This window comes from Carassius auratus, chromosome 17 (assembly GCF_003368295.1).
Source record: "Carassius auratus strain Wakin chromosome 17, ASM336829v1, whole genome shotgun sequence".
Taxonomy (NCBI): Eukaryota; Metazoa; Chordata; class Actinopteri; order Cypriniformes; family Cyprinidae; genus Carassius; species Carassius auratus.
This window is the reverse complement of record NC_039259.1, coordinates 23609547-23631411: the sequence shown is the minus strand read 5'-3', so window position 1 is coordinate 23631411 and position 21865 is coordinate 23609547. Positions and strand designations below refer to the sequence as shown.

At 37.7% G+C, this 21865-nt stretch overlaps 2 protein-coding genes across 4 annotated transcripts in view; one reads left to right on the top strand and one right to left on the bottom strand.

Moving 5' to 3' along the window:
• Window positions 1–19189, top strand: part of mapkbp1 (mitogen-activated protein kinase binding protein 1) — a 43844-nt gene extending 24655 nt beyond the window's left edge. For 2 of the 3 annotated variants that reach the window (XM_026286496.1, XM_026286494.1), the window contains 23 exons: window positions 296–456; window positions 1239–1428; window positions 2784–2921; window positions 3843–4027; window positions 4284–4375; window positions 7174–7299; window positions 7383–7453; window positions 8337–8458; window positions 10378–10453; window positions 10555–10666; window positions 10788–10851; window positions 10934–11056; window positions 11158–11303; window positions 11493–11539; window positions 11631–11861; window positions 12221–12345; window positions 12740–12879; window positions 12973–13158; window positions 13250–13325; window positions 13432–13721; window positions 13869–14756; window positions 16261–16346; window positions 16476–19189. In XM_026286496.1, coding sequence (XP_026142281.1) covers window positions 296–456; window positions 1239–1428; window positions 2784–2921; window positions 3843–4027; window positions 4284–4375; window positions 7174–7299; window positions 7383–7453; window positions 8337–8458; window positions 10378–10453; window positions 10555–10666; window positions 10788–10851; window positions 10934–11056; window positions 11158–11303; window positions 11493–11539; window positions 11631–11861; window positions 12221–12345; window positions 12740–12879; window positions 12973–13158; window positions 13250–13325; window positions 13432–13721; window positions 13869–14756; window positions 16261–16346; window positions 16476–16730 — 3930 coding nt within the window. In that variant the 3' untranslated portion in view covers window positions 16731–19189. The remainder of the gene's footprint in view (window positions 1–295; window positions 457–1238; window positions 1429–2783; window positions 2922–3842; window positions 4028–4283; window positions 4376–7173; window positions 7300–7382; window positions 7454–8336; window positions 8459–10377; window positions 10454–10554; window positions 10667–10787; window positions 10852–10933; window positions 11057–11157; window positions 11304–11492; window positions 11540–11630; window positions 11862–12220; window positions 12346–12739; window positions 12880–12972; window positions 13159–13249; window positions 13326–13431; window positions 13722–13868; window positions 14757–16260; window positions 16347–16475) is intronic. The other variant, XM_026286495.1, reaches the window with a different exon arrangement.
• Window positions 17629–21769, bottom strand: jmjd7 (jumonji domain containing 7). The gene is made up of 8 exons (XM_026286498.1): window positions 21515–21769; window positions 20971–21124; window positions 20652–20905; window positions 20501–20557; window positions 20005–20100; window positions 19818–19894; window positions 19529–19688; window positions 17629–19401 (listed from the first exon to the last, which is right to left on the bottom strand). Exons 1-8 carry the CDS (start codon window positions 21561–21563, stop codon window positions 19313–19315), a joined length of 936 nt encoding a protein of 311 aa, XP_026142283.1. The 5' UTR covers window positions 21564–21769; the 3' UTR covers window positions 17629–19312.
• Between the last annotated feature and the right edge of the window lie 96 nt (window positions 21770–21865).

Below are 21865 nucleotides of genomic sequence, written 5' to 3'. Positions count from 1 at the left end.
GATTTAATAAAAGGTCTCGATTTAATGCACCGAGCTCTCATTTTGTCTCATTTTTCAATTCACCCAATAAAACGCCCGCATGGTAAATATATTATATAATTATTTTACCCCAACATTCAATGCAAAAAAAAAGTAAAATATGTTGGTAATTATTATATTAATATTGTAATTTAATAATTATTATACTATTGATAATATAATTTGTGTGGGCTCAGTAATAAATTAGAAGTCACTCCAAAACCTTAGCCATAGGATTAGTCATTCAACTCAATTGCTCTATTTCTCTTTCTCTCAGACCAGTATGGCCACGTCTCTGTCGGTCAGCGAGGACCTGATCTTCTGTGGTTGTGCTGATGGGACAGTGAGAGTGTTCAGCCCCACTGACCTGCACTTTATCTGTACGCTACCTCGTCCTCACAGCCTGGGCACAGACATCGCCACTGTTACTGAGGCCAGGTGAGATCAGACACGTTACAGAGGCTTGGTACAATAAACTACTACTCAATATTATTGCACTGTACTTAAAGTAGCATGCATTCTATATATCACCACAATACTTTGTCAAAAGTCAGAACAGCTGAGAAAATATTTACACTTGTAAATCTCCTGAGATTTTCCTACTGTTTGAGCTGGTGTGTAGCATTATACATATGCAAATACCCAGAAACCATCCTGAAAACTCAGTCTGCTTTAAGATTCAGAGTGGATTTATGTAGTGTCGATGAAACAGCTTAGCCATCGACATCTGTTTAGCATTCCATGCTTTCCCTCCAAACTGTCAAACACATGAGACCTCTTAGTCCACCGCTCATAAATATGCAAAAACAGCGCTGCAAGGCTGAGACAGAGCTGTCGAGCTCTATTATATATTATACTGTTCAGGACTGTTTTAAGACATTGAGATGTGTCCGTGTATTTTTTAGCTTACTGTACATTTTTAGACTACAAAAAGTAACGTATATATATATAATATGCATTCATGTAGCTCGTAACTTTCCAATTCATGAAATGTAAAGGGAAGCCATTTAATAAAGATAAATCATGAACAAATGTACCATCAAAAAACTGCCCCATGCATGCCAGCGGACACACCTCTCCCAGAATGCACTCTGTCATAATAGCAGTGGCCTAAGTGTGGGTTCTGCTTGGAAACGTTTTCTCGTGACACTTCCAGAAGACCTTTAGTGACCTCTCAGTACAGCTGTCTTTACAGTCCCTCTATTATGATCTCTTCACAGCCATCTCTTCGCCTACAAGGAAAACGTCCGCTATCCTGACACAGTGGCCGTGTCCTATGACACCACGAACCGCTGGCTGTCCTGTGTCTACAACGATCACAGTCTGTACGTGTGGGACGTGCATGATCTTCGTAAAGTGGGCAAGGTTTACTCAGCTCTCTACCATTCGGCCTGCGTGTGGAGTGTGGAGGTGAGAAAAAGGGCATACATTTGACATTTGAAAGAACTGAAAAAAGACTTCTTTTTTTTTTAGCTATTTCCCAATGCAACATGCCAAATAAGACAAACATTTCATGCAAGCATTAAGGCGGTGATGGAAAGATGGTGCTGATCAGGTGGATCTATAAATAATAAAACCAAAGGAATTAGAATAAAATAACAAAAAACTCAATAGCATAAAATAAAATAAAACATGAAATAAAAAAAATTCAAGTCAAGTCACCTTTAATTATTTAGCGTTTTAAACAAAAAAGATTCTGTTAAAGCAACTGAACAACATTAATTAGGAAAACAGTGTGTCAATAATGCTATAAGTTAAAATGAGTTAAAGGCAGTTCATCATTGAATTCAGTGATGTCATCATTCATCTCAGCTCAGTTTAAACAGTATCTGTGCAATCATTTGCAATCAAGTCAATGATATCGCTGTAGATGAAGTGTCCCCAACTAAGCAAGCCAGAGGCGACAGCGGCAAGGAACCAAAACTCCATCGGTGACAGAAAGGAGAAAAAACCTTGGGAGAAACCAGGCTCAGTCAGGGGGCCAGTTCTCCTTTAAATATATATATTTTTTTTATTAAAATCTGAATATTTAAAATATAATACAAAACCTAATATTACTTTTAGTTTTGTAAAAACAGTTAATACGGTTTACTTTTACCCACAAAATGAATTTAAAGCATTTTAAGTACAAGAATGGTTTTTAGGATTATGAGAAAATTTAGTCAAGTGTATTCTGACTTCTGAGACGTGTGTGTGTGGTAACATGGTTTTGTCCTTTCATTGTGTCGTGTGTTGACATTTTGCCTGCTGAAATAATGTTTTAATTAAACCCCACCCACTGTAGGTTTCAATATTGCTTGTAACGGTTTTACCTTGTGTGATGTAAATGTGATGAGTTTTCTGTTTTTGTACCAGTCGAATGGTATTTTGCGGTGTTTTCCTACATTGTGATAGACAACCTGTGGGATTTGTCGACATGCAGCATATTCTGTATTTCCAGGTTGTGTGCTCATATCAGATCACATGAATTATGACTGTGACTTCCCTTTTGGTTTGTTGTGTCTTTAGTTGTCTGGTATTTTGTGACCTCATCAAAGTTCCTGAAATATGTCCAAAATTACAGGTCAGGGTTATTACAATGAACTAAAACCATAAAAACAACTTTAACAGAAAACATAAGACCTTTCCTTTGTTTTTTGGTTGATAATGACCTAATAGAGTTTAAATGCCACATTAGAGTAAATACACCTGTATTTGTTTTTATGTGTGATGTAATGCTGTGTGTTTTGTCAGGTTGAGTCACTTCTCATTCCTTTGTCCTGCAGGTGTACCCAGAGACGAGGGATGGAGAGCAGCCACGTTTGTCTCCCGGATCGTTCCTCAGCTGTTCTTCTGACAATACCCTCCGTTTATGGAACACAGACGCCCAGAACACCACCCTCAGCCCAAACGTCATCAGCAATGTGAGTTCTGGAAACTCAAGACCTGAAATGAATCCAGTCTTTTCTTTGAGTTGTTTTATTATTGTTGCAAATAAATACACTATGCAATAAATTGATCAAAAATGAGAGTAAAGATTTTAACATAATGTTACAAAACATTTCAGTTTTAAGTAAATTCTGTTCTTTTGTGAAAAAAAATTTAAAAATGCATCATGGTTTTAACAAAAATATTAAGAAATACAATGGCTTTCAACATTAATAATAATAAGAAATGTTTCTCGAGCAGCAAATCGGCTTATTATAATAATTTCTGAAGGATCATGTGACACTGACGTCTGAAGTAATGATGCTATAATATTCAGCATTGCATTGCAGGAGCAAATTACATTTTAAATATACTGAAATTTAAACTGCTAATTTTAAATTATTTCACGATATGACTGTTTGTACTGTATTTTTGATCAATTAAATGTAGTCTATTTAATTGTGTATTCTCTGTGAAAAACAAGTATCACACCAGTGGTATTACTGTGAACTGATACATACTTCTTTGATACACTGCATATGTCCATTAAAAAACGTCAGATACTGTACTATCAGCAGCTCTGACCTTAAAAGGCATTTAGACATTTAATTCACAAACATTTCACATATCATATAAAATGCCATTAATTTTAAAGAAAATAATCTAACTTTTAAAAGCAAAACCATATTACATATAATTACTATATTATTCAAAATTAGAATGGCGTATTTGGAAACTTTTTGATTAAAAATAATTAGCACTAATAATTAGTTTACTTGGTTATTATTTGGTAGATTTGCAGATGCCACTTGCTTTGATATTTCATCAAACCTTACAATATTCATGCATTTTAAATAATTTGAGTATGTGTATCTGTATAAATTTAAGTGACAAATTATCATTTTTCATCACCAAAGGACCTCCAGAAGGTCATTTATATGGACAGCAACACCTCCACCCTGCTGGACATGGACTGCACCATCTCCAGTAATTCGGAGAAGGCTGACCCACAGACCTCAGATAACCGGACAGGCATTAGGACCATGTGTGTGAGCCCAGACGGGCTGCACCTGGCATCAGGAGACCGCAATGGAACACTGAGGTCTGTTTTTCACATGTCTGCTTAACACTTCTACATTAATTGATTTGAGTTAATTGATCCTCTGAGGGTTTTAATGGAAAGGACAATGTTTTTGTGTACTAGGAATCACAAGCATGTGGTAAAAATACTGTATGTTACACTTTCTGTGAAGACTGTATTTATTAAAAAAGCATTCTCAATGTTATTCTTATGAAAATGCAAACATTTTTAGCTTAGAAATTTCACAATCAGACCCTCACTGAACTTCTGTTTCCAGAATCCATGATTTGGAGAGCATGGAGGAAATTCTAGACGTTCAGGCCCATGACTCTGAGATCTTGTGTCTAGAGTACTCAAAACCCGAGACTGGTGAGTGCTGAGTGCTTTTTTATAGATCTGTAGCTGATTAATCCTGTATCGAGGTAAAAAAGGAAGTGCTGATCCAGCTCAGATGCTCAACAGATGCTCTGTAACCTTCACACATATGCCACCAGCAGTGTTTACAGCAAGTTTTTCCAGTGTAAACTTCACCGCTCGAACCTGGTTCAATTTGAACTTGAAGCCATTTTCTTTCAATGTTAAGAGAGCCTGATCTTAAGATGTTTCAATGTTCATTGTCCTCGCTTAATGTACAGAGACAACAGTCAGTCATTTGTTGAGTTGATCCTTCTTAAAAAATTGGTGTGCTGCTTTTAAAACCAGCCCAACCCAGAAATATTGCCGTAATCAATTGGCTTGGTTTTCCGACCAATGGCAGATGGGGAAAAGTTCGGGAAACCTATTCTTAATTTTATTCAGTTGCATTTGGTAATGCTAGTAGCACAGAAATCAGCTTTACATTATCAATAACATCTGTGACATGCGGTCAATTACAGAACGAAAATTATTCTTGTGCTTCAGGTTTTAGAAACAACTAAAACATGAATCAGTATACAAGTGAGCAGCAGTGTGTGGAAACATTGCATTGATCAATGGCACCATTTTTTTTTATGGTAATCGACAGCACGCCACAGATGCTGCTGATTGAGTTTCAGTTGTAAATAACCCAGAATATAATTTTTCAGAGGAAACTGACACACCACTTATAGTTGAGTAAACAAATAGTTGATCCAAAACGGCAAGATTAATTCCCTTGGAAGCTGTCAGCGCTTACAGAAAAAAATCTAGCTGTACCATGGTACAGTCTTAAGTATAAATAGAATAACACGTTATTATCATTTTGATCATTGTTTAATTTACTTCAATAAACAAAACTATTTTAATTTTTACATTTTAAAAATTAAAATTTTTACTTTTATATTTTTAGATTCATTTCAATAGATCTATATGTTATCATTTTTGTTTTAGTTAAAAATAGCAACAATACTTTGATCTCTTTTTCGGTGTAAATCCATGGGAATTTTTTATCCTCATTCTTCCCTATTAGGGTGGAAATTCCTCTAACCACCACTAACTAGAATAGTGCAATTCTTTCTAGTTTTCTAAAGCTCTCAAGGCTCTGTGCAGGGCTGGGGGTTTAGAGCCGGCGTATTGAGACTCATTATCTTCCCCTGTTAAGTGCAGTTCAGTGTGAAGTTGTTCTTAGCATGCGATGCTCTAGCTGGTTTATATCAGGCTCAAGGCCAAACACTGAGTACAGCTCGATGAGAAACAGAACATCTGCTAGAACACACATAGAGGTAAACAATCTCGCCTTCTTGCTTGCTTTTTTCTCCTGCTCTTTCATGACACTTTGAAAGGGTTCTCTCAGTTTAACAGACCATTGATCCCATCCACTATAACAGGCCAAAGATGGTTTATCAACTATATTCTGCACAGTATTTAGACATTTTCTGCACTGAAATATGTGGAATGGATGTAAAAAGGGTAAATTCAAAAGGTAATCGCTTATAAACTGCCCAGTCTGCATTCCAGATACAGTATCTCTCCATCATCTGTGTCTTCTGTAGATGTGCTTGTTTGGTTTCAGCATGCACTTCAGAAAACAATAGCTTCATTCTAAATGGCCTGTGAGAATCTGTAATTCTCATGAGCTGCATTATGATTCATTTTTGCAGAGAAGAACATCACATTATCATTTGTGTGTCTGCTCTGCAGCCATAAAAATATATTAGGAGCTTTCAGACGGCAATCTGTTGACAGAGATGAACGCTCATTTCAACATGATCTGGCTCATTTCTTCTGCTTAGTGTTGCAAAAACATCTCCTGTACTGTTCTCGCACTTTACAAGGCATTCGCATCTTTTTCTTGACTGTGCGAGTCACACGTGAACACAGTGTGTTAGTGAATCAGCTTGTGGTGTGAAAAGTGTGAGAACAAAACCAGAAGGCACTCTCAACACTATTTCAGAAATGCAGTTTGGCCGGTGTATCCTTACAGAAGTCTACACAGGGGGCTACTGGTAATGGTATCAGATGATAATACAATGACAGATGTGACCCTGAAACACAAAACCAGTCTTAAGTCGCACGAGTATATTTGTAGCAATTTGTAAGGGGTCAAATGAAAGATTTTTCTTTTATGCCAAAAATCATTAGGATATTAGGTAAAGATCATGTTCCATGAAGATGTTTTGTAAATGGCCTAGTGTAAATATATAAAAACTTCATTGTTAATATGTATTATGCATTGCTAAAGGCTTTATTTGGACAACTTTTAAAGCCGATTTTCTCAATAATTAGATTTTTTTGCACCCTCAGATTCCAGATATTCATATAGTTGTATTTCAGCCAAATATTGTCTTATTCTAACAAATCATACATCAATGGAAAGCTTATTCATTCTGCAGTCCTTTATGGTATTACATGAACACTGTATTCATGGACACTGCCATTCAAACGTTGATGTAGAATGGGTCAGTACTCTTTTCAACAAGGCTGTAATTATTTGATCAAAATACAGTAAGAGCAGTAATATCCTGAAATATTATTACAACTTAAAATAACTGTTTGCTATTTGAATATATTTAAACACGTAATTTATTCCTTGGCTGCAAAGCTGAATTTTCAGCATCATTATTCCAGTCTTCAGTGTCACATGATCCTTCAGAAATGATTCTAATATTCTGATTTGCTTCTCAAGAAATATTTGTTATTATTATCAATGTTGAAAATGGTAGTGCTACTTAATATTTTGGTGTTAACGTTTTAAATATGTGTGTGTTTAGGGCTGAAACTGTTGGCCACCGCCAGCAGAGACAGACTGATCCATGTTCTGGATGCGGATCGGGAATACAGCCTCCTGCAAACACTGGATGAACACTCTTCCTCTATCACTGCTGTCCGATTCGCTGGTGAGATCTCGACAGATCTCGAAGTTTTATTCAGCCTCAAATGCTGGAAATGTCCAAATGTGACGTCTTTGTTTTTGTTCCAGCTAACGATGGGAAAGTCAGGATGATCAGCTGCGGTGCCGATAAGAGCGTCTACTTCCGCACGGCACAGAAGGTGAGATCACTTTTTGTCACATTTAGGTGTTTATTATTTACCACAATCTATGATGTTTTTGTTGGACATTTCTATCATTGAGTCCCGACTCTGAGCTGTCTGTCAGATTCCTCAAGCTGCGACAAACTGTTGCCAGAGCTTTAAAGAACACCTGATTAAAATAGACACACAAGCACTTAACACCCGTTTGCAAATGACATGCCAACGGCCAGTGATTAAGTGCGAGACACAAACAAGCACTTGAGACGCCCTGAATTAATTCTGAGATGTCCACTTTGAAGAGTCTCAGTATGTTTCTGAAGGAACATTAAGAATAAGAAGCTACTGAGATGAATTCACAAAACATTTAATAGAACATTGACAAACATAAAAATGAATTAGAAGAATAGTTGTATAATATAAACATTATCCATGGATACAATTTTTCTCCATGTTTCACATTCTAATAATTTGTTATTGTCTTTGTTTTTCTCTGAACTTCTGTATTTTCCTATTATACTCTTTTCTTACACTGGAATCTGCTTCTCAAATCCCTCAATTCAAACATAAATCCAGATTAAGGTGGACAATTGATTTGGAATAAATTAATGGAGTGGACGAGTGATCAGATGTGACGTCTTGAGGAGCTTGTGCCACTGTAATACAGGCCACCTGCAGAACGTAAATCAGTTTAATTCTGACCTCAAAATGTGCCCCAGAACCAGGGATCATTAACAGACCGCTTGTAAATCCACAAAATCATGCTTGAAGATCATTTTTGTTCTCATTTTGTAGAAAACATCTAGGAAGAATAATGAACACAGAAACACATTTTTATTTTATTTTGTAAGTAGTGTATTGGTTATTCTTTGCACTGTACTAATCATTAAACATGCCAAAACAGACCGAGGAGGGAACAGCGTTCACACGCACTCATCACATAGTGAGGAAGACCACTCTGTATGACATGGACATCGACCCCACACGGAAATATGCTGTCATTGGATGTCAGGATCGCAGTATCAGGTTTGTTTTCTTTTTTTTTTTTTGCCAATGTTATTAACTGTAGTAGGAGTAAGAGCAGTAGTAGTAGTTGTTTTATTATTATCCTGTCCTCTCCAAGTCGAGCCTGTCTTCCTGGAAAATCCAGGCTATTATTTTGCTAATGTGTTTGTATAATTGTGAACACGTGTTTTTGTATCTATATTTACATTTTAATTTCTGTAATTGAATAATTTCACAGTATCTTGGCTGTATAGACTATATATGGACCTCATCTGACAGGTGTTACAGTCATCTGTGTTTGTACAGTAGGGAGGCATTAGAGGCTTGACTGGTTAATCCAGTCACATTTAGCATGTTGTAGACCATGCGCGCGCACACACACACACACACAACCTGTCTGTACTGTCTGAGACACCTGACTAACTTAAATCATCAGACACAATCTGATTGTCTCATCTTGTTATTGTTTTAATTGGTGAATGTCACAAAAATGTAGAAGTCATGTTTTAAGCCTAAAGGGGAAACTAAAAATATATTTATTTTTGTGTGTGTGTGTGACATTTTCATGGTTATTAAAAATTTTACCAAATTTTACTTTTGAGTTTTGTGTGATTTAAAAAAATATATATATTTTACTATATTGTATTACCATATTACAGTATTTTATAATCATCAAAAACTGATATCTGTACAAAATATCTTACTGTGGTGTATACATTTTGTATTACATTAAATAATATACATTTTACTTTTTTGTACATTTAGTTATGGTAAGTCATTTTTAAGAAAAGTAATATATTTCTTTATCATGATTTTCTTTAATGACCTGGACATGTTTTTGGTAGTTTAGTGAGATTCGTCCTCCTGCTGATTTGACAGTTTTTAAGTTTTGCTCTTCATTCTTCAATAATGGCACTCTTTTCCTCATTGTGCTTTGTAAGTCTCAGTGTGCTGTCCCACACAAAAGGGCAACATTAGGAAGGAACCAGCTCAGCGCATGACTTGCAACTGTTTTTCTTTTGTTCGTTCAAACTATGACTGCAAATTTATTCTGCACTGTAGGCAAGAAAAATGCCAGGAATGTTGTGTATGATACAGCCGGCCATTTACTGCCTTTGTCTCATTCTCACTGAAAGCAGCGTCTTTTTGGTGCTGTTTGGTGCAGCAGTAATGAATGATCTTGAAAGAAGAAGGCCTGACCTATACAAATATATCAATAGAGTCAATAGTCAGTGCTGTAGGCTTCAGTACTGGAGCTCATTCTGGGTTTTCAATGCCTCTAATGGGCACAGACTCTTTTTGTTCCTCGTGTAAGTCATGTGAAGCCTGAAGGGTTCATTGGTTCTGCTCCTCCCAAAGCTGCCAGTGCACTTATTTGATCTCCTGTAAGGAATGGCAGTTGAAGGCATAGCACCTCCAGGTGGCTGAAAAAAGAAGGGGGTAAAATATGGTACATAATTAATTCTGCAGCGCATTTGCCAAATCGAAAAGGAAGATTCAAATGGTGAGATTGTACACTTAGATTTTTTTTTTTCCAGGCCACTTGTAATGTTAACTGATGTTTTTTTTTTTTTTTTTTTAACAAACCAGTCATTATTTAAAGTTTTGGTTTGGTAAGATTTTTAAATGTCTTTCAAAGAAGTTTATACACATCAAGGCTGCATTTATTTAATAAAAAATACAGTAAAATACTGTAAAATATTATAACATTTAAAGTTTTTTTTTTTTTTGTTTGTTTTTTTAATCCTCATTTGTTTTACAATTTTATTTATTCCTGTAATGGGAAAGCTGAATGTTCCTGGATTCATTGTCACATGATCCCACAAATAATTTTAATAAGCTGATTTGCTGCTCAAGAATCATTTCTTATTATTATCAATGTTGTAATTCCTTCAACATATATATATAAAAAAAGGTTTCTGCTATTTTTTTATTTGCAGGATTTTTAACATCTGCAATGGCAAACAGAAGAAAGTCTACAAGGGCTCCCAAGCGGAGGATGGGACCCTTATCAAGGCAGGCATACTTTGAATGAAAAGATTTGGAATTAAATTAATTCAGATACTGCTTTTGATCTCACTCATATGGTTATTGATATGTCTGAATGTGTTTATCAGGTTCAGACGGATCCCTCTGGTCTCTATGTGGCCACAAGCAGCTCGGACAAAAACATCAGCATCTTTGACTTATACACTGGAGAATGTGTGGCCACCATGTTTGGCCATTCTGGTAAGAGAAACTCTGTGTGTGAGATTATGCAACTATAATGCTGTGTTTTCAGGAAACACTTTTAAGAATAATTGTATCTGCTGGAATCAAGTCTAAGCATTGTGATGTTGTCCTCTTTTAGAGATCGTAACAGGAATGAAGTTTACTAATGACTGTAGACATCTGATAACTGCGTCGGGAGACAGGTAGATATTCTAAAATCATCAATTTCTCAGATAAAGAATCCATTTTTGACTCTGCTAAATTTGCCTGCTGTTGTGTGTTCAGCTGTATCTTTGTGTGGAGGCTTTGTCCTGAGTTGACCATTAATATGAGACAACGGCTTTCGGACCTGAAACAGAACAGCAAACCTGTTCAGAAGACCCCTCCAAATAAACAACACACACTTAGGTATAAAGCCAATCAGTTGAATGTGTTGTTTTGCAATTACACAATTCAAAATAGTGATTTTTTTATTTTATTTTTTTATAATGTTTTCTGGTTTGTATCAGCACAAGGAAAGAAATCCACAGTCCCCCGGTCATTGGCATCATGTCGTCCGACAGTGACAAAGATGTGGAGGAAGAGGAGGGCATTGAAGAGGAAGATGAGATGTTCCCTCACCTGTCATCGGGCAGCAGTGGTGGCGAGGAGACAGGTAATGTATCCAACACTCTCCAGCAGTCTTGCTAAACTGGTTTGGCTAGTTCTATATATAAATATACTGCATCCGGCTCTTCTGGGTTGGGTTGGGTCACGTTGTGTGATTTTATTGGGCGAGACTTCTACCAAATGTTTATTTTAAGCTCTTTTAACTTCTAATATTAGTGTTTGTTTCTGTTGCAAGGATCATCTGAAGAAAAACGCAACACTCTCAATTCCCACATGAAGAAGGTAAGAAAGTCTGTGACAAGTTTGCATAATTTGAGCTTTGATTTCTCTTATTTTGTTGATGCTCTTTAACATACTTTCTCTCTCTTATCAGCAGTCCAACAGTTGTGAACATGAGGGTTCAGGTCCACGACCAAGACGGCGCTGGTCCAGGCGATTTGGTAGTATGGATCTGAAGGTGAAGTCCATGCTGGACCTGAGGCAGCTGGAGTCATTCGCCATGCCTCTCTTCCCCAGCAAAACCCAAGACGTTCATAAAGATCTTCCACCGCCTAGGAACCAAGAACTAGGCAGCACCATCAGTCTGAAGACTATTGCCGCATGGGTAATCTTTATATGAAAATAAAACTTATACATAAACTTCTGATATTGATATCGTCAGATATAGTCTCATGGAGCTAAACTTTTCACTGTACCAGCATAAATCTGCTCCACTTTGCAGCTTAATCCAGTTAATTTTTTTGATGAAATTCAAAATATATGATGCAACAATAATAACAACAAAGTGGAAACTCGTTAGAAAAATGCTGCAGTGTCTTCAACAGGTCCTAGATATAATACAGAAAAAATATAATCGAATGAGAATGGATAAAGCTCTTTAAATGATTGCCTTGTATTTGTGCTCATGAATGTAGACTGCTTTGTTTGTTCTGTATCTTTCTGACTTGTGTATCTTCTCTGTAGGTACCTGAAGAGAATGAACCAGGAGGACAAGCACGTCCTCATTACATCAAACTGTCCCCTCAAACCCCAGAGACAGAAGTGCTGTATCCTGAGGGATGTGAAGACCAAATCAGTCTTGCTGGAAGGTCAGTAAAAATAATCTTAGTAGCTTATTTTATTTACACTATAGGTGTACATTTTCAATGTACATTGGTTAATTCTGACGACCCAACATTTCTGATCATTTCACACAAACTATCTTTCAAGGGATACTCCATGCAAAAAAGAAATTCAGTCATAGTTTACTCACCCACACGTGGTTTCAAACCTGTATGAGTTTCTGTCTTCTGTTGAGCACAAAGTTATTTTGAAGAAAGTTAGGAACAATTATGAGACATTTCTCAAAGTATCTTCTTTTATGTTTAAGAAAATAAATCATAAAGTTTGGAATTATATTATAGTGAGTAAATTAAGAATTCATAACTGTTTTGACATGATCCTCATATACCTGTCCGCTCCCTTCTCTCTGTTTGTGCTCAGTGAGTATCAAGTGAAAAAGCTGCCCCATGGAGTAAGATGTGCTAAAGTCAACTCTTGTCATGAGAAGCAGAGTCCAGACAGTGCTTGCTCTATGGAGTATTCTAGCAGTCGTCTTTCAAGCCCTGAACACCCTGGAGAAGGTACTGTATTTAAACTATTAGATGATATTTACAGTAACTGCAATCGGTCCTGGATGAGATAAAGTAGGGTATATTTCTGTGTGTTCGCTGTAGACTCTGAGCCGACTGAGCCATTGAGTGTAGATGGAAACTCATCAGAACTGGATATGGAAGATCTTGATGAGGAAGAGGAGGAGGGCCTGAGGAAGAATGAGGTTCAGACTTCTGTACCTCAGACCCCAGACCAGGAGGCGTTTCTCAAGAGGCACTTTGCAAACCTGTCAGACCTCAACAATCCTGGTAGGGGGTTTGTAGTGTACATGTTCACAATTTGCTTAAAACATTTTCCATTAATGTTAGTATGAGTTCTCATAATCTTTTTCTTTGGCAGCAAGTCCAACCAGAGTAACTCCAAATATCTCTGACAGCATGTCATCAAAGTTTCTCTCTCAGAACTCTCCTAGCAGGTAAGTCACCCTTTGACCAAATCCCTTTCAACCATGACATCTATTTTGAGTGATACTTGGACTTCTGAGGGGCAAACATGACGATCCTCTGCCCTTTCTTTACCAGAACTCCATTCCCATTCTCCTCAAACAAAAGCAGTGACATTAAAACCACCAGTGGAGTTGTACGGCCTCTTATCTCAGAGGTGCGGCCCCTCATGGAGAATAAGAGTCCAGGCAAACAGCAGGAATCCCATGGAACTGAGAGGTCAGCAGGTCAACGTTTAATTCAGAAGAAACGCACACCCATCATGGATTCCCGCAGACTGATCAGCCCTGTTGCTAAAGCTGCCGCAAGTCACAACAGTTCTGCAGGCATGAGGAAAGCTCAGTCTATCCACAACATCTCCTCAGAAGGTAAATCACCCATGAACTTGTGCTACTTAATATGGTCATATGGCGTATTTCACATTTAGGGTTAAGGATATTGTTTTGCATTAGTTACTCAATTGGTTTGTCTTATTTACTCACATTAATCACTTGTTTCTTTCCTCTGCTGATCAGCTGACACGGTTCAGATATCCAGTCGTCCTTCTAAGGAAGTCCATCCACAGCCACAGACTCCAGACCACCAACAGACGCAAAGACCCCGGCGTTCCCTTCCTACCGTCCCGCTCATCAGCCCCACGACTTCCATGCCAAAAGACATCACCACACCTACCAAATCCAAATCCCGTTCCTACATGAGTCCTACCACTAGCTCTATGGCCAAGATGTCCCGCTCTGCTTCCATGGGTGACAACTTAAATGTGATAGAGTTAGAAGACACAGGATCTTCAGACCTACGCCAGGGCTCAAGTTCAGACACTTCCAACCCTCGGAGCACCTCCCAAAGCAAGCCGACCACTCCCGTTGCCCAGGTTTCATCCGCTAATACTTTGACATCCCCATTTCCAGGCCCCTCCATGCCCCATGCAGCAGTCATACCCACGCTGAGTGCTAGCTCAACTGGAAACTCTTCCTCTAAAGGTCTCCAGGTCAAACTGACTGGCAGTGCTCGACCACTGCTCCATATAGACATTCCCAATCCTCTTCCAGATAAACCCTTGTTATCTTCCCTCTCGCCATGCAGTAAGACCCCCAAACCTGTACAAATGGAAAAGGAGATCTCAAGTAGAACTCCAACAACTCCCTCTGCAAATCCTGGAGCAGTTGACTTGCCCAACAGCATTGTACAACCCGTCACAGCTGTTTGTTTGAGTCCATCTGAAACCCCAGACCAGATTGAGCTAAGTATGATACTTGTTCCCAGCCAGACCAAGAATTTAACAGAAGATGAACTCCACTTGCACACAGAGCCGAGAAAAGAGGACACCTCCAAGACTGAGTGCCCTCCCATGAGCCTGTGCAGTCTAAGTCTTCTTCAGTCTTCCTCAGGATCTCAAGATTCAGGTTTGCCAGGACCTCAGTCTTCCCTTGTTCCATCTTCTGTTCAGCTACGGCTTGGGCTGTCTAAACACTTCTTTACCAAAGGGCTCTGGCCTCTCTCATCCTCTACCTCCTCCATCACATCCTTCATCTCTTCTTCACCCTCTTCACCCATTAACCATTTCCACCTGCAGGGTGAGGCATGCTCCTACTAACACTTGCTGTAACGTCTATCCTCTAATCCAGTGGTACTCAACCAACTAACAGGCCATTATTTGACATATGTATTTTGCTCACTGAAACATTTTCTACCATGTCCATAGGTCAAAGTGACCCTAATAATGTGATATTTAGCCCCAAGAGTGTGAATTGTACCAGGGGAACCCCACCAAATACATGAATTTTTATCCCCCCTCGAAACATGATTTTGCTAGTGTTGGGTAGTAATTGGGTGGGTTTTGTTGCGAAAACCTGGCTTCCCTGCAGTAGGGTTTATATTTTTGCTAGGGCAACTGTATCCAATCCGAAAACTTGCAGTTAGCATGTGTTTTTAACCATTACAGTTTAAAAACAGGTGATTTTAAGCTAAAGAGAACTAATTTTGCTATATGCGCATGTTGTCTGAGAGCAAAAACACACAAAGACGGTGCTCATAGAGTTCGAGAGTATTGGAGTTATTTTTGCCTCTTTATAGGCCTTGAACGTTTAAATAAACACTCTTGTATGTGTCAAAATGCCCATCTCTGCAAGTATCCTCACAGTAATTTAAGTCTTAAGTGAAAGCAAACAGCTGAGAAAGAAAATGTGTAACAGTATACTGGATCCAGGCAGCTCCTAAAGTGACAGCAGTCTAATGTTCCTCATTCATGTCTGTCATTCATGTTAATCAAACAACAAAAAAGAATATCTCTCATTGTTCTTATCTAAATAACTTTTGTCAATTTAAGAAATAGATTTAATTTACACAGTGAAGAATATGCAGTGTTTTATACATTTAATTACGTTCTACAATGTATGTAGCATTGTTTGTTTGTTGTTTTGTGATACTGACATGGTGACAAGTATTATTAAATGTCTGTGGTATCAAAAAAAAATTTAAAGCAAAAATAACCATATCATTATGTATATAGTTGCTGTGAAATTAATCGTATAGTGATTTTGGTGATAACACTCACACCTACTTCAGGAGCAAAACTGTACCTGGAACAACATTCCTACCAACTATTCATTAACCTCTTGTCTTTAGGATAAGGTCCTACAACAATATTCTTATGACTAATCATTTGCCTCTGGTTCTAATGTTGATGTTGTTCTTTGGAATGTTGTTTCAGGAACAATGAATGACGTTAATCCATGTCATATTTCTGTAAATCACTTGTGCGGAGTACCACTGCACAAAATCGTTTTCTATGCCTTATAGTTCTCAGATTTACTTTTCTTTGTATGCTCAGTTAAAATTGTGTATTTGTTGCTCCGCTCATTTTAAGACACAGTTTGACTCTAACAGAGCTCGGTTTCTCCTCTGCAGACACATCTCTCAGTGTGGATTCTTGCAGGCTGGTTGCCAATGAATTGCAGAGCAGTTTTAAAAGAGCCTCCCACCTCTACAAAATGGTATGTTATCATTTGGCCACATTCATATGTAATTGTAGAGTAGGCTGCACTTCAGCCTACACGTCTGCCTAAACTGTTTTGTGCGGGTGACTTAAATCTAACTTTGCTTATGTGTGTGCGCTCCTGTAGCTAAGCAACTCCTCCGACTCCAGTGAGGAGCAGCAGGAAATGGCACATGTGCTGGCCGAAGCATTTGAGACGATGAGAGACGAACTGAATTGCCTGCCACCATGCACTCCTTCAAGATCTCCCAGCACTTGCACTGTGCGCACAATAGCTAACAGTGATGCAACATTAGGTGACGACAGGACACTTGCCCTTTTAGAGCAGTACTCCAGACTGCTGCTCAGTGCAGTGGAGAAGAGGATGGACAACAAAATCTGATTTCTATGTGCGCTGTGGTTGCAACAGGATTCCAAGCCATGAGACTGCACAGCAGACTTTTTTAAATAGCGGGGAGCTTTTAAATAAAGAGATTGAAAAGAAATTCTACTATCCTACCTCCCTGTTTAGCATGCTACTATGGCAGCAACACACTCCTGACTTTTCTCACCCTTTGCAAAGTGTTGTGCCCTGCTACTAAAAATGCATGCAGATAGTTTGGCCATCGTAACTGTTGAATGACCTACATGGCATCAGGGAGAGAAATTGATTATATGGTTTTGTTAACTGCATGGTACAGCAAAATTGATTCAGTGGTAATCGTCTTAAAAGACGAATAACCATTTTATATGGATACAATATTCTGTCATGTGTAAAAACAAACTCTTGTTGAGATGAATTTCCAGCAACCACCGTTTATTTGAACATTGTATTTGATATTTTTAGAAATTCTCAGTACTCTCTTACGAAGGGACCGGTATCCCTAGACGTCTTAGCAAGGCAGATTTGTCTCACTTTTACCTTTTATTATGGAATGATTTTTTACTGTATGTTGTGTTTGTGCTGATACTCTCAAGTTGAATTGGGATTGTTGGGGTTCATATTTATTCACATGTGATAGGTTATTGAGTCACACAGAGGCTCTTTAACGTTTGTGTGTTGTATAGTGTCAATGTCCTGATGCCCAGCAGAGTCAGTTGGGTGCCAGAGAAAAAAATGGGGGGATTCGAAGAATGATTTTGTATGGTTTTATTTGCAGGACTTCTTTCTACTTGAATAGTAACTGTCTCATGGATACGGGTGCCTTAATCGCGACCAGCAATTTGTTTGAAGGAATGAATCTGGAATTTGTAATTCAAGCAGGTTATATATCAAAATGATCAGTGATATTTGGATGTTGTCCACCTCTAATAAATTAATTCTAGGTTGCAGATTGTGACAAAAACAAGACTGCCATAAAAAAAAAAAAAACTTAATTTGAATTGAATGTTCTGGTGACGATAGAGTTGCAATAGCCAAGTAGATTAAGTTCGTTGAACTTTTGTGCACAAATTATGAGAACAGTTTACAGGTTTTACAGAACTTTGCTTTTAAAAATACTTATCCTGAAAAGCATTTTTACAGAAAAAAAAAACTTTTCCAATTATGACTTCTTAAAGGTGTTTTATTGTTATGTGATGTGCTGTTATTTTCCCAAGAGCTAAACAAAACACTCTGTATTCCAGCCTTTCCCACAATCCATTGCTAAATAGGTTAAGGTGTTGCTTCTCTGACCTCTGCTTGAAACAACTTTTCTTTTTCCGTGATAAAATTGATAATGTACAATAAGGCACTTTTTTTGTCATTAAGCTTAATTCAAAATGATGGCGTAATATGTTAAGTGTACTGTTACTTCTTATAGAGATGGACCTTCACATATTTTAATGTGTCCAGCTCTTCTACTGATACAAATCCAAGCTAAAGCCAGGTGCACACTGTACGATTTTGGGATCTTAAAATATGTTTTTGTCAATGGGACAAATTGATAGTCTTTGATTGCTTAAGTTGATGCCATAATTGGTGACCAAAGATTTATATCATAGAGCCTGACATAAAATTCAGTCGACATGGCTTTTTCTCACAGGCGTCATATCGTATGATGTGACATAAAAAAAAGTTGCACAGTGTACACCCAGCTTAAGTCAAAACTGCAACAAGTTCAGCTGCAACTTGCCTGGTGTCTGAGATGCATAAATTGTATTTATTGACTTGATGCTTAGTTCCACCTCTGCCACATTCTTTTGTATTTTGGTACAAATTTATTAACAATGTGCAATTGCAACAACAATGCAAATTTTTACCCAACTGTTACATACCCCTTTTCACCAATGGCAGATTGCACTGGAAGACTTGTAGTTAAATAGATTCATTTACATCCATTATTGTATGCAGCTCTTATTTGCCATCTCATCACAAGTGCTATGGCTTTAATCAAGACTGAAAATGCATGAGATTAAATAATATTTAACGTAAGCCCAAACAAACTTGACTTAGCTAGCTAGTGGGGTAGTGATGTAGCAGAAGTGAAAACCGTACAGTAAGACTGCATCAGTAACAAAAGTGCTGTCAGAATCAGCATGAATATACTGCACATGCATGAAGAAAGGCCGAATTTATGGTTGGCTCGCTCCATGAACTAGAATGCATTGTTGTACACTTGACCTGCTCTTCATGAACAATCATGCAAACCTTCTGCTTTCAGCGCTATCCCTCTGTGGTGACCAGCTCTGCTTTAATCCAACGTAATGACAGTTGATCAAGATGTATTCTAGCATTACAGATGGACCAGTGCTCTCGAAGACTGTTTCTTTTTGGAAACTTGTGACTTTGTCTTACCTTTCGCTCCAAACCGAAGTCAAGTGTTTCTATTCTCTGTCACCTGAAATCTCTTTCTCAAGGAAATTAAAACAAATAAAACTGTATTTATTACATGTTAAACTGCATTGTTTATTGCAAGATATATTCTATATCAGGGGAAATGTACATGCATATCTCATGAAGTCGCCACGTGTAAAGCCATCAGCCAAATCTTCACCTTTGAACCCTCACAGTGATCCAACAGTGTTTGTCAAGGACTCCACAAGCTGGAAGTAATTGTACTTGATATCATACTCCATGTCATACCAGAAATTCACTGTCAAGACAAAAATAGCAGATTCATTCATGATTAGTTACGTTCTACAGTGAAACTAAAATACAGAATAGAATTTGCAAGCCAAGCTGGTATTGTTTGCAATATTATTGGCGGTCAAATCACCAACCTGCTATGCAGGCATGAGACTGTCTAACATGGTGGAACCAGAGAGAGGGCAGGTACAACATCTCGCCAGCTTTCACCGTGCAGAGCAGGGGTTTCGCCAGCCTGTAGGAGGGATATCGATCATAATCTGGGTTCAGGGGGTCTAGAGGGATCCAGGGCACCTGAAAGATTGCAGGATTCTTTTTTATAAAGGTTTCAAGATGTATTTAAAAGATGTAGAATCATAAATAAAATGAATGTAAAATATACAATTACATTTCAATAAGCATTTATAAGTTATATAAACTCACTTTAGTTGAATCTTCCTCATCCACGATTTCAAAGTTGCCATCTTCTTTCTGTCTGTATGTCGCTGGCTGGTAGAGCTCTGTGTTGAGGAAATAATACACAATGCCAATAGATGGTCCTGAGGCCATTTTCTTGTTGAAAAGCTAAACTAGAAAAATAAAATAGCTGGATAAAGAAACAACTTCTTACCATACGGTATGAAAGGTCTATTAGTCGGCGGAAGCAAAATAAACTCTTTCTGTCCAGAGATCACACAGTACAGGTTCTCATAATGATCTTTATGCACTACAGAGAAAAAAAATAGAATAGAATAGTGCTTGCTCACAAAACTGATTACATAAATTAGTGTTTAAAGACGTTTTGACTACATTGCCCCCTATTGTCCACAACAATATTTAAAGGTTTAAAGTACTGTATTTAAAAAAATATTTTTTACTCACAATTTCTACTAAATAACATATTTTAGAGCTTGGCCTATCAAGAAAAATTCTTATTCATTATTAAAATACCCATAGGCTACCTCATATATAAGATTTCTGTGGGAATTCTGGTTCTTTCATGGAAAGCAAATTATTTGTTGAGGGAGTTAATTTAATATTTTTGCTCTTTTAGTTAATGTTAATGCTTGTTTTGGCCCACTGGTTTACAATATTTCACGTTTACAAACAAATGAAGACAAACTCACTTGATGTGACAGCGCTTTCCTCCCCAAGCCAGAAATTTACAGCATCAGGCTGTTTTCCTAAATTATAAGAATCCACATTTCGAATTATTCAGCCATTAACCAATCAAAGGCACGTCCAGGTAGATAACGAATGCAAAATGTGTGGACTTACCAAGAGCTTCACTCATCCAGGGGATGTGAGTCTGTACGTCTCCCGTCAGCTCCGGTAACTCCTCAGTCAGATTTGAGCATTGCTTCTGAACGTAAAACACACCACTGCTCTTCACTTTCCCCTCAATGATATCCAGAAGAGAGCTAAAGGTCATCTGACGCTCCTCTGGCATCACAAAGCGATCCCCGTTCACGGCATCTGCATATCCGTTTGGAGTGACAGCTACACTGATGACTTTAGAGCCCACTTTCTCTCTGCAAAAATATGGAAAGTTTAAATGTTAGAACTCTCAGGCTGATCTGATCATTGATTGGCTCACCTGAGATAGGTGGGGTTCCATTTAGACAAAGCTGGCCAATCACTGAAGGCATTGCGAATGATGCAGGGCTTGTTGGGACCAATCCAATCACGATAAAACTGAAGTGGAGAGAGAGGCCCATCCAGGTATGGCACAGAATCATTAAGATAAAGCTCTAAGGAAGAGAAGACAATGATATCACTGATATAAAAAAAAACTATTTTTGCACACACACACAAAAACTTACAGTAACATTTTTTTTTCGTTACGCTTGAGCCCAATTTTATATACTTCTTTTATTTTTAAGGTAAGATATGACAATATGTTGTGGTACAGAAAATATTTTTTTCTGCACCAATATAAATACTTTAACATAAAAAAATAGTTTGTAAATATTCTATCTATATATAGATCATTTTGAGGTAATATATTTACTAGCTCTTTATTTATCTATCATTTAATGCTTAATTATATATTTTGGTGCACAAAAAAATATATTCTGTACTATAACATATTAATATATATCGTTAGTGTTCAGATCTCAATAAACAGTAAGTGAACTCACCCTCTGCTTCTTTAGGAAAATTTCTCAAGCATTCTTTAACTGCATCCATAACACATGTTTCTATTAAAATAACTTAATAACGTTACTGACTGGTTATTTTTCACATGCCTCTGTCAGCTCAAAATACTCATACTTATTTCCCATGCATGCCTACTTATTCATACAATATAATGAAGTATTAATGTTTTAAAATGATAAGCGACAGCTCGCATGCACTTTTCACATGTTTAACAGTTGTTCATGTTATGGCGTTTGTCTTCCGCTCATGCGCAAAAGTGTCTGTTTACAGCGTCGTGTCTGTCTCCCTCTACTGGCCGGAGACTGCACTTCAGGAAAAAAATATTTATTTAT